The following is a 12,771-nucleotide window of genomic DNA, read 5'->3' as shown; positions in this document are numbered from 1 at the left end:
CCTTAATAAGCTGGTGTACACTGTGACTCTCAAGAAAATAAAAAATGATTTCCCACATTTTTCCATAGTGGAATTATGGGATTCTTTTTGTTTATAAAGCTTCTGGTAGGAGTAGCTTTCCAAAGAATGAAATTTGGGGAAAATTTTCTTAGCTTTTAGTGAAAAAAACTGTAGGGTTAAATATTGAGTTAATTGTTGTTCTAAATGTACAAATTCAACTGATGCAAGTCTCTTTCTTTTTTTAAGCAAAAAAAAAAAAAAAGGAAGCTTTGTAAATAATTATGAAAATTATCTTCAGGGAAATAGATTAGTATTATGCAATGTTTAGAAGCATATCAGGTTGCCAAGATAAAAATGTAATGGCTACTTGAAAGAATTTTTAAATTGTAAAGTATTTTTGACCACAGATCTTTAAAAAGTTATTGTGGACTTTTATTGAACATCCTGCTCACATCATCTTAGTTAACATCTGATACATAATCTTTTAACAGCTAGGCCAGTTCCTTTTCTTCTCATGTCCGAATATCAGAATGCCTCCTGTGGGGTCTCACATGCCAGCATGAGGTCCTGGGTCTGCCCTTAATAGCGGGATCACCACAAGCAACTTGACCTGTCTAAGCTTTGGTTTCTTTATAATTAAAATAGAAATAAAATAGCTCATATATTTCAATGCGATGATAAATCGAGCAGACCTGGCATGAAGCCTGATGCACAGTAACCATAAAGTATGCACATGCAATTCCGCAGCACGTTGGAGAAAGAAAGACAGAATCTGCTCGAAGATTCTAGCTCAGATCATGCACATAGTCTTTCAGTTGCCCATAGCTTCCTGGCTTGGAAAACATCCCTAAAGCTCATCAGCTCCCTTCTCCCCACATTATCATTCCCAAACTGAGAAACTAGATGGGGATGGAATTATGTATTAGAGCTGTGACTTGGTCAACCTTGCCCAGCCTTGTGCTCCTCATGCAACCGTCCACTGCACAGAAGGACGGTCCCAACTGCCGGAGGACGTGAGTGATGGAGCAGTTGCTTTGGTGACAGAGATGCACCCTGTGTGAAATTTAGTTAAATTCCTTACTACGCTCTCTCATTACATCCTTATACTTTTTTTCCATAAAATTCGTCATGCCCAGCATTATATATTTAATTTCTGCTTTCCACTCTGACCCATCAGCTCAGTACCAGCAGGCACTGTGCCTCTCTTGGCGGTAATGAGATCCCCACCATCTAATGTGGTGACCAACACCTAGAGGGAGCTCCATCAGTATTTGTGCTACTGAATGCTACTAGGTACATTTTGCTGGTGTGGCAAAGCAGGGCTTTGATCCCGTCTGAATCGGGGGTTTGCAGCCCCTCAAGAACCCAGAATAACTACACCCTCAGAAATCAAACCAAACTAAAATGAAAACAAACTCACACTTCTAAGAGAGAAGCTTCCAGGGCAGGTTTTGAGGCAAAAAGAAGAAGGAGAAGGAGAAGGAGAAGGAGAAGGAGAAGGAGAAGGAGAAGGAGAAGGAGAAGGAGGAGAAGGAGAAGGAGAAGGAGAAGGAGAAGGAGAAGGAGAAGAAGAAGAAGAAGAAGAAGAAGAAGAAGAAGAAGAAGAAGAAGAAGAAGAAGAAGAAGAAGAAGAAGAAGAAGAAGAAAGAAAAAAGAAAAAGAAAGTTGAGTAAGTTTATGACGTATGTTTAGGATTGCCCCATGCAAAACAGAAAAAAAGATTTGTCTGGCTGGAGATGGGGCCTATTTTGATCCTCTGCGCAGAGGGAGAGGGGAGAGAAGGGAGCAAAGTTGGATAAGACAAAAATGAGAAGTAGAAGTTGGAGGAGGGAGCAAACAGCAGAAGGCAGCAGCTGGGTCAGTGCAGCTGGTCAGACCCAGAAGAGGTCTGGCAGTGGAGAGGGGACCTGGGAACAGGCAGAGAAGTCCATGGCACCATGCACCAGGAAAGACGGTCATCTGCTTCTCAAGCCTCAAGGCATTTCAGAGGACAGGCAGCAAACAGTTGTAGGTGGACCGTGCTAAGCTGTGGGAGTCCCCCCAGCCACCAGCGCCCCATTCCCGTATCCCCAGACAAGCGTACCTGAGAGCTGAGGATGAACGCTGGTGTTTGCTGTATCTTCATCCTTCTAAAAAAGATGATTGAAGTATAAACATCTAGTACTCTTCGGTCTGGAAAATCTCTTACCAAGAACAGCTCTTACCCCCTATTCCAGAAACTCAAAATTCTTACCATCTCTTTCTCTACTTTTTGTGGAAACCTGCCATTAATTTGCAAGATCCCCAGCGAATTCCTGGTTCCCTGGGATGCTCATTTACAAAGTTTCTTTAAATGCATTCCTTGGTCTGCAAAAGTAGCAATGGTTTCTGTAATTAATTTAGACTTTAATTTAGAAAATAAATAAGTAGAACTCATATTTTCTTCTTTGTAGCTCACTGTTCCTTCAGGTACTGTTTTATTTGCTTGAGATATGGAAGCAAATGATATACTGACCGGAACTTTTTTTTTTTTTTTTCTGAGAAGAGCATAGGGTTGTTCTAGATGAGAACCATGCCAACCTCCAGAATACTCTTTAGAAACATGAACCATAATTTTTGTTCAGACCAACAAAGATTATAACCCCGGAAAGGAAACTTTTAAGGGTCTTCGTGATAAAACTGTTAGCAAGTGGGCAGAGGAGGCTATGTTTCTTTTTGCCAATACTACCCTCTAGTGGAAAATGGGCAACAGAAAACAACCTGTACAGAGAGTGTAACTGCTCCTTTGCTGCGTAACAGAGCATTTGCACAGCAGATTACTGTCTACTTTTCTTCAGCCATCCCTAGAGCATAAATATAACGAGCTATTGATTATGCCTGTTGGCATCGCATTTCAATAAATTTGCTCATCTGAAATCATGCATTGTGCAAGAACGTCTGAGCTATGATAAAAGATTGCAACCCCAAAATATGTACAATGTACTATAGAGAGAAGGCTCCCATAGGAGCGGCATTGGTTTATTCTTGGTCCTGCCAGTGGCAAGGGAAGGAAAGGGGGAGAAGAAACAGTCCTGTGAGCCCTCTGTTATTGCTTAGGTTTGTGTCTAATCAGTCTGTGAGGCCGGATTATAGAAAACAACCACTACAGATGCAGTTAGAATGTGACTTTAGTGAATACTTTGATAGGGGTAAAAGGAGGGGGGGCACTGTACTGAGTACTGTTAGCAACTATATGACAAGTAGAAGATCACATGCCTTTTTTTTTCCTCTGAAGAATCAAAGTACCAAAAGTATCTTATACCAATAAGGTTGTAAGTATCTTTTGAGATGAGAAAGGAAAAGAAGAAGAAAGAGGAGGAGGAGAAGAAAATTTATCAGGACATATTGAGTTTGCGTGACCTTGGGAACTTGTGTATAGAAAAATTCCAGTGTTGGGTCCCTTCTTTTCTGACCTTCAGAAGTTACAACTTTGGGTGCAAAGGAATTTCCACCCCTTTAGTTACAAGATTAACTCATTAAATTAATTGGCGCTCTTGAAAAGAGCAGGACAAAGTGTGCGTGCAAATGTTTTATATATGTACCCCCTGCCTGAAACCCCAAGATCAATACCGTCCACCATCCTCATTATCGAGGATGGTGCTTTCAATGTCTTGTACTTGTTCAGATTCTAAAGGTCATAATTTATAAAAGAAGCTTTTTCATTTTTTGTTCACGGAAGGTTATGAAGACTGTATGTCAAAACCCAGGAAATGGTATTTTTTACTTTTTAGTTTTGCTTACACTTAAAGATCTCTTATTTTTCATTAAAGTCTGCAGATTTTCTCATATTTACAACTCAGAAGTCAACTCTATTATGAATATAAAAGCAAATGCTGTTTGATTGTAACAGATAATTATCCTGACCTCTTTGCAAAAAGAGGTGTTTATATTCAGTTAATTAGTGGGTTTCCAATTCACATTGTACAGGGAAATTGTTGTATCAGAGCAGATATTAAAAACTGTGTAGAATAATTTTCTTCTTTTGTTTTTAATAGCAAGTGAGAAAAAGATGACCTGGGGAGTAAGATAATTAACACATTCAGCTTTAAGCTCAAATGTGTCTGACCCAAAGTACCCAAAACAATTCAGGGTGTAGTGATTATTTTAAAAACAAGTAAATTTAAGAAATACAGATCAGCCATGGTAAGAAGCATTATTTTGAGGAAAAACTAAAATGTATTTCTCTATAAAACATAAAATAGTTTTGGAAAAAATGGTCTTGCTCTCAAAGGACCAGATTTATTAATTTGGCTCTGTCAAATAACTAGATTAATTTAGGCAGAGTCACGACTGTCTGCCAAATCGGTGTCTTTGCCTGTCAAATGGCAAGTAAGTGACATGAAGTGAAGACCATCATTTTCTTGAGCGACCTCAGTAGACCCAGTGCCTAGCACTGAGTCGTAGAAATGGGAAGAACTTGATAATTATTTGTTTAGTGAGTGATACTACATAAATAACAATGCACTTATATCACTGAGTTGTAAAAATAAAATAGATGCCTATAAATTAACTTGAAAACCTCCTGCAGTAAATCACCATTGTTTTCTGTCTATCGGAACATCTAATTCTATGTGACATTCTTGTAGTGTGTTATAGGGAAAACATTCTTGAACCATTTTATGTTTGTAAAAATGTAAGATGGCATCAAAGGCTGTTTCATAGTTTGCATTTGAAATGCACTAATTATCCCATTATGCTAAGTACATCCAGAATTTTCAGTGGCAACAGAAACATTAGTGGGCTATTTTTTTTGGAAAAGGAACAGCAACACAACAAAGAAGGCACCATCCTTGACACCTGTGTCATAGAATGGCCCTTTTTAGAGAAGTTGCCCATCCCTGTTTCCAGAGTTCAGAACCACCTCATACCACTGGAACTACCTTCTGGGAAAATTGCAAACATCTTTCCCATGTCCAGAAGGCATAATTTCAGACCATTTATGGAGTGGCATGCTATTTCATGCGTGAATATTGGATAGTTCTGCCAGCTTCCTTTGGGCCACGGCTCTGCAGTGAGAATCACGGGATTGAGAGGGTGGAAGGTTGATGGTGGCAAATAGGTTGTGTGATAGGAAGAGCAGGAGCCAGTCTCATAACTGTGTCCCCAACCCACTGTTACCAGCAGCTCTAAACTCTTCATTGTGTTTTCCAGGATATGAATGATTATCCTCCTGTATTTAGTAAACGGATCTACAAGGGGATGGTGGCTCCAGACGCTGTCAAGGGCACACCCATCACGACCGTTTATGCCGAAGACGCAGACCCCCATGTAAGTAAGGGACAGGGATGGATACTCGGGAGCTTAGCAGAGAGGACCTTGCATGCTCACATAAGACACACATTCGGACAGTCTGAGTCCACTCTGTCCTCCCCAGTCATTTCATGTGTGCTCACCTGTAGCGCCCATGGGGACAAGCGCACTTCACACAATTATTATTGAACACAGTTAAGCAGATGCCTTCTATGTTGCTGGAATTCAGAATTTGCTATTCGCCAATGTATCCCACATGAATAATAAATAGAGCTGGAGAAGTTCTCTGTGTTCAGAGTCAGTATCTTTATTTAGGGCTCTTTATTTAGGACAGTGTAAGATTAGTTTAATTGGTTTAGGTTTCATCCTTAAGAGTTTTCCATTTTAGTCACATAACATAATGCTTATGTCGAATGTATTAATTTTGGTAATTTTGGTAAATATTAATATGGTGTTTAGAACATATTTAATGCAGTCTTTATTATCCAGAATTTTACCTCTTTTGAGATATTCCAGATTGCCTTCGAAAATAGAGGGTTTTCATTACAACAGAAGTGAGGTAGATTTTCCTTAATGTTATTATGTTGATGATGAAAAGTCGCATGTAGAAAAAATAGTACCTATGTAAAATAGTTTGTATAAATAATGTGAGCACTTTATAAATATTAATTAATCTCTTAATAGCCAAATAATGAAGATCTAGATGTTTTACTTTTGAGTGAGCTTCCACCATTAGTCAGTGGCTGATATCCTCTACAAAAATAAAATATCAAATAAGACATTTTAGAAAAAGAAGAAAATAGAGAAAGACCCGAATTTTATAAGCAATCTAGGAGTTCTGTTTCATATGGCTAATATAAATAGTATTTGTGTAATGCTGTTTATTTAATAAAAGGTGAATGACTGTCAGAACTTTTTTCACCTTCAACTGCGACAGGTCATATGCAGTCTTTTGTGATGATAAGGTCTTGAAAAATAATAATGTTAACATGAAAGCAGTAACATTCTGTCAGAAGCTCCTTTTCTTGAGTGTGTTAGAATATCTTTGAAACTGTTTTATTGCATTCTGGGAAATGTGAGAGGCAAAATTTCGTAGATTTGGACACACTAGTCAATATGGTGAATATGAAATTGGTGCTATATCTGCTTTTAATATAAACTGTCAGCAAAAATATATATATAAACTGCCAGAGGTAGAAACTACTTTGAAATGAAGAGTACACTTTCAGTTCTCTCCAAGGCATGTGTTTTGAACATCAAGTCTATACTGATTATTGTGCTAACCAGTTTTTGCTCTCCAGACCGGAGAATCTTCTAGGAAAAACAGAACTACTCATAGGAATTAAAACACAATGTACTAAATGAGTATAAACAAGCCCAGCATCTTAAAATACTCATATATCTTTTTTTTTTTAAGATTTATTTATTTAAGACATAAAGAGAGAGTGTGAGTGGGGTCAGGGACAGAGGGAGAGAAGCAGACTTCCCCGCTGACTTGGGGATCCCAACACAAGGCTCCATCCAATCCCAGGACTCGGACCCTGAGATCATGACATGGGCCTTAATCAGGAGTCAGATGTGTAACAAACTGATCCACCCAGGCACCCCCCCAAAATTCGTATTTCTAAGAAATTTTTATTAGCACAGAATGGAAGGTAGTGTTAAGATTAATGGTATTAATGATAAGAGACTAAATATAGGTATGCTGATCCCCTATGTGCCACATACCCCAAGTGTTGGTATTGATGCCAAAATCCTCACTTTCCTTTTGGCACCTGCCACCCTGGTACCTGGCTGGACCTTCAGATCACCCCACCGATGTGAGAGAAGCTGTCTCGGTCTGTTATCTGTTCCATAAAGAAATGCTATTATTTATGTAAAATATCTAGAGAGAGGCCCTCAATTTGCGGTGAGATAAATGTTTGAATAGTTCAATATGGAAATTAGATTTTGTTACTCATTTTTTTATTCCCTTAAATGGGTTTGAAGATTAAGATCTTACTCCCTTCAAGGGTAGATAGCACATTTTTGGGTAGTCCAGGCTTTGAGTCTCATTTACCACATTTGGATCCTTCCTTTTTTATAGCCTGATGTGTATGGAAATTTATGGAAATTTACCAGTTTCAAATTCCATATTTCTGTTAAGAAGTTCTTGGGTTTGTATCCCCAGTAGTCGTTTCTCACATTTAACAACTAATGCTGGCTTTTCAGTAGATGAAAGACAGATGATAGTCATTCAGTGGAAATACTGAGTGTACTTATTTCAGTTAGGGAATATGCATTTTGTCAGACTCAGTTTTTTAAGCTTTTTATTCTAAAATTTCAGTGTGGTTAACATACAGTAGAAGAATAGTTTCAGGTGTACAATATAGTGATTCAACACTTCTGTACATTACTCTTGGTCATCGTGACAAGTGAGCTCCTGAATCCCCCTCCCCTATTCCCCCCCTCCACCTCCCTTCTGGTAACCATCAGTGTTCTCTGTAGTTAAGAGTCTGTTTCTTGGTCTCTCTCTCTCTCTCTCTTTCCTTTGTTTGTTTCTTTTGTTTCTTAAATCCCACGTATGAGTGAAACCATATGGCATTTGTCTTTCTCTGACTGACTTATTTTGCTTAGCATTATACTCTTAGTTCCATGCATGTTGATGCAGATGGTGAGAGCTCATTCTTTTTTATGGCTGACTAATATTCCATTGTGTACATATACCACATGTTCTTTATCCACTCATCTGTTGATGGATTTTGGAACACTTCTGTAATTTGGGTATTGTAAATAACATGGCTATAAACATAGGGGTGCATGTATCCTTCTGGATTAATGTTTTTGTATTTTTTGAGTAAATAACTGAGTAGTGTAAGTCCTGGATCATAGGGTAGTTTTATTTTCAACTTTTTGAGGAACCTCCATACTGTTTCCCATAGTGGCTGTACCAGCTCGCATTCCCACCAACAGTGCATGAGAGTTCCCCTTTCTCCGCATCCCTGCCAACACCTGGTGTTTCTTGTGTTATTGATTTTATTCTTTCTGACATGTTCTCAGGCTCAGTGCTGATACTTGACACACCAGCAATCTTCTGCATAACCAGTGTTCAGCATTGAGTTTTCCAGCGATTGCCGGCAAGCTGGATCCCTTACATTAGCATAGTTGCAACTGGGTTACACCTACACCAATCAGAAATAAAATCTCGATTCCGTGAAAATATTCAGAACATAAATTTCATATTGCACAACTTTCAAAAGTATTATGATTGATTTTTACTTGTATAATTTTATGTCAGTGCCGTAAATCCAGAATATGTATTTTTTTGAATGAGGTTACTGAGTATTTTCTACTTTGTTGCTATTATAAACATTCTGTAATTAGAAGATACCGTTCAGGGCTCCCGTGTGTAAGGCTCTTTGGAAACACGATGTGTATTTAATGGTCTCTTTTCCAAACTAGAAAGGAAGGTCCTCGAGGACAAGAATCAAACCTTAACTCCAGTTTGCATGTCCACATCCAACGCTATGCTTGAGACTTTGCAGTCTCTTAGGAAACACTCATTAGATAATTGAATAAATTAATAAATTAATAGTGATTTCTATACTCTCCAGAACTGACAAAGTACACCAGATATTCAGAAATTGAGTGATTTGTGATGATGGGAAAACTTGGGTGTCTCTAGTTGGCCATTGAGGGCTGTGCAGATAGAGTGGGTGGATGTGTGTGCAAGATAGAGCGGGTGGGTGCGTGTGCAAGACAGAGCAGACTGACATGTGCGCAAGGTGGAGAAAGGCTTCTTTGCCCTCCTAGCCTGGGCATGGCCACAACTCAGCAATAATAACGTTCGCCTCAAGAGACTGGCCACCTCCTTTTCAAGGCATTGTGTTTCCTCTAAATGAAGGGAGAACCACCTACTTTTAACCCAGAAAGTAGCAAAACAAAATCCTTTGAAATATCAGATGGATAACCTGGATAAGGTCTTAAAGCCAAAGAGAACACCGTTGCTGAATATAAATGAAGAATTATAAAATGCATTTTGTACAAAACGGAAGTGCTCTAGAGCGGGGGGGGGGGAAGAAACAACCTCCCAGGGACTTGTTTTTTTCCCCACTAAATTAAAGCTGTTAGGACTTTATTTTCCACCTTGCTTTTGTGACAGCGTTGGCATGAAGGAGTTCACAGAGATGTGAATAGGTAATGACTGATCATTTTGGATATTAAAAATTGCTAACCTTTTCTTTCTGCTCACCAGAGACCTCTCAATCCAACTTTCACAAAACAAAACTGCAAGTGTAATTTTCATTTGCATATTTTATTCTTCCAGAAGCTGCAGGCCAAACCCCGAGATACAAGAGTTCTGTTTGTGGGCAGGGCAAGCGCCTGACAGAACGGGACCCCTTGTGAGCATGTAGATGCAGAAAAGTTGGCATAAATAAATGAAGTTTACATTTTGCTCATTTCTGAGAAAGTATGAGGAACCCATGGGGGATCCCTTTCCTCATGGTTATATCATTCTTTCCACTTAATGCATTTTAGGAAGTTATAGGATTCCTGTTTAAAGTCAAGTAGTAGTTGAACTTGTTCAATATTAGCCATTGTCACACTCTTGTTTGCATATATCAGTGTGTTATTGACATGGAAGACTTCTTTTTTTGGATTTTGATATTCACTTATAAAATACAAATGCTCCCTAAAAGAGATCTTTCAAGTTCTCAATAGTAATTGGCTTTAAAAATCAGTTGAAAAAAAAAATCAGTTGAGCATTCTCTTTATATTTTTTTTCAGAAATAATTTTTATAAAAGGCCAATAATTACAAGTGTGGGTTAGTTTTGCCTCTGCTGAGATTTTGAGAGCTATACTAGCCACTCAGTTTAGACAAGCTGCCTGAAGAATTATTTCTAAAGTGTTTTGACAAGTGGCTTTAACATTCTTCTCAATCATTCAAGTTTCATTGGTCTCTAAGAGAGTAAAAAAAGGTGGTCAGGTTTTCTTTCCTATGACGCATACCTGATGTTTTATTAAATTGATGTGATGTCACCAAATAATGCCAAGTCATTACAGCGATCTTGTCAAAATCATTAACTCTCCAGTTAGTGACTCTGTTGCTGTCTAAGAGCAGAGGTAGGGCAGAAGAAGAAAAGCAATCATCTGTATCTGTGATTTGCCACCTGCTTGCTTTGTGGGCAAGAGTTCAAAGTATTTTGGGTCATGAGTTTGAGATTATATTTTTGTCTCCAGATAACATGGGTGTTCTGCATTCTTTTCCATTGACGTCTTTACAGATTTGACTTTCATCACGCACCACATACTGGCTTGTGGGGTTATTCTGTACGGATTTAGATTATTGCTAGCAAGGTAGCAAAAATTTTGCTGTCAGAGCTCGGAGCCTACTAACCACGTTCACTGACCCTGGAGTATATGGGAGGAAGTGCACATGGCTCAGTGTTTTGTTTTTTTCCTTCACATCAAAGCTGTCAGGGAATAGTTATCAAAAACTGTTTTTGTGATGCATGTCAGCTTGTGAAAACTGAGTTAATGTAGCCCCAACCTGTGTCCCTCTGGTCTCGAATACTTAATTAGAAAGAAAGCACACAGTGAGACAGTTGGGACTTGATCTTTAAAATGACAATGAGCTATAATTAGATTTGAGAGTATAAATGAGTAGAAAAGGGAATGTTTTATGAGAAATTTTATACATGATTAACGTCTAGAAAAGGCTTATCTAATGTTTTAGGAACCTGTGTCATTTTCCTTTTGTGACTTATTGATTCCTTTCAAGAGCAATTACATTGTTAGCATTACTTGAGATCAATATTAGATTTAAGTGTTTCAGAAGTAAATATTGCTCTTCTAATTAAAAACCTGCCATCTTACTTGGACTAAAAGGGCATTTTTCTTGTGTTATGAATGGTAAGTAACATCTGTGAAGTTGAGCGTTATTTGTTTTGTTTTGTTTTGTTTTTAGCCTTTACAAAAGTGTCACCCAGTGATATATCAGTGACTTACACCATTTTTTTTTAAGAGAATATACCTCATGTGGTTATAATTCCTAAACATGTTAACACAAGTTTTCCAAAGAAACTGAGTGAAATATAGCAGACCTTCTCTGGAGCTCACCTAACAGCTTCCCTTAGGCTTAAATTATGTGCTTTATTGTGAAGTTCATCTGGGGGGAATGGAAAGAGACCCTCTGAAAGAGTTTCTTAGCTTCTCATGATCTGGACTTGCCCTCAACAACCCTCAAAGCCAGGCCACCGATAACTCTTGGTCTTAAAATCTCAACTCCACACTTCTTCCCTATCCTTAAACACTGGCCATATGAAGACAGTAGGCCTACAATCCAATATGTGCCTGGCACAACACAGTTACCTCATAAAACTTACTGAATGAATAAATCAATCAGAAAACATTTATCGTGGACCTAACAATTAAGAATATGGCAAGACAGACACAGAGGTCAAGCCATGGGAGTGCGTATTAAAAATGGCAAGAATTTCACCAGTCTGTAGAGAATGGGGAAACAAGTGTGTCCCGGTGATGTCTGAATCTACAGCAGACAGGAATTCAACTCTGAAAATAATACAGGGAATTCATTTAAGTGAGGGTAGAAGAAATAGCCAGAGGAAATGTATTCAAAAATCGCAGAGCCAAAAATATCCATCTTATGACCATGAATTTTTGTGACATGATTGGAATATGTCTGATTAAATAAATGTTAGCTACTTAAAAGAATAGCCCACAGGGCACCTGGGTTGCTCAGTTGTTAAGCGTCTGCCTTCGGCTCGAGTCATGATCTCAGGATCTTGGGATCCAGTTCCCCATCAGGCTCCCTGCTCAGCGGGGAGCCTGCTTATCGCTCTCACTCTGCTTGCTGCTCCCCCTGCTTGTGTTTGTGTTCTCTCCTTCTCTCTCTCTGTCAAATAAATAAATAAAATCTTTTTAAAAAGTAGCCCCAAAACATCAGGACTGTCTTAGATACCCACTTGTAGACTGGAACTATAGCAAATATGGTTTTGTGAAACGCATTTTATCATATAGAAAAATGGAAGCTTACTCAAGACTTACAAAAAGCAGTGACAAAAGTAGGACCTATGGGTGCCTTGGTGGCTCAGTGATTAGTTGTCTGCTTTCAGCTCAGGTCATGATCCCAGGGTCCTGGGATCCAGCCCCACTTCAGGCTCCCTGTTCAGTGGGAGTCTGCCCCTCTCCCTGCTTGAGCTCTCTCTCTGTCTCCCTCTCTCTCTCAAATAAATAAAATCTTTTTTTTTTTAAAGATTTTATTTATTTATTTGACAGAGAGAAATCACAAGTAGGCAGAGAGGTAGGCAGAGAGAGTGAGAAAGAAGCAGGCTCCCTGCCAAGCAGAGAGCCCGATGCGGGACTCGATCCCAGGATCCCGAGATCATGACCTGAGCCGAAGGCAGCAGCTTAAACCACTGAGCCACCCAGGCGCCCCTCAAATAAATAAAATCTTAAAAAAAAAAAAAAAATCAGAGCTACACAGTGGAACAGTGATTTGT

General features: G+C 38.9%; 1 protein-coding gene across 1 annotated transcript in view; it reads left to right on the top strand.

The window, feature by feature from the left end:
* The window catches only part of PCDH15 (protocadherin related 15), a 567,896-nt gene that overhangs the window by 342,183 nt on the left and 212,942 nt on the right, over nucleotides 1–12,771 (top strand). The window contains exon 18 of the mRNA XM_046026577.1: nucleotides 5,170–5,286. Within this exon, the coding sequence (XP_045882533.1) occupies nucleotides 5,170–5,286 (117 nt within the window). The remainder of the gene's footprint in view (nucleotides 1–5,169; nucleotides 5,287–12,771) is intronic.

This window comes from Meles meles, chromosome 13 (assembly GCF_922984935.1).
Source record: "Meles meles chromosome 13, mMelMel3.1 paternal haplotype, whole genome shotgun sequence".
Classification (NCBI taxonomy): domain Eukaryota; kingdom Metazoa; phylum Chordata; class Mammalia; order Carnivora; family Mustelidae; genus Meles; species Meles meles.
Note: the sequence above shows the minus strand (reverse complement) of the source record. Positions and strands in the feature narration are given on the sequence as shown.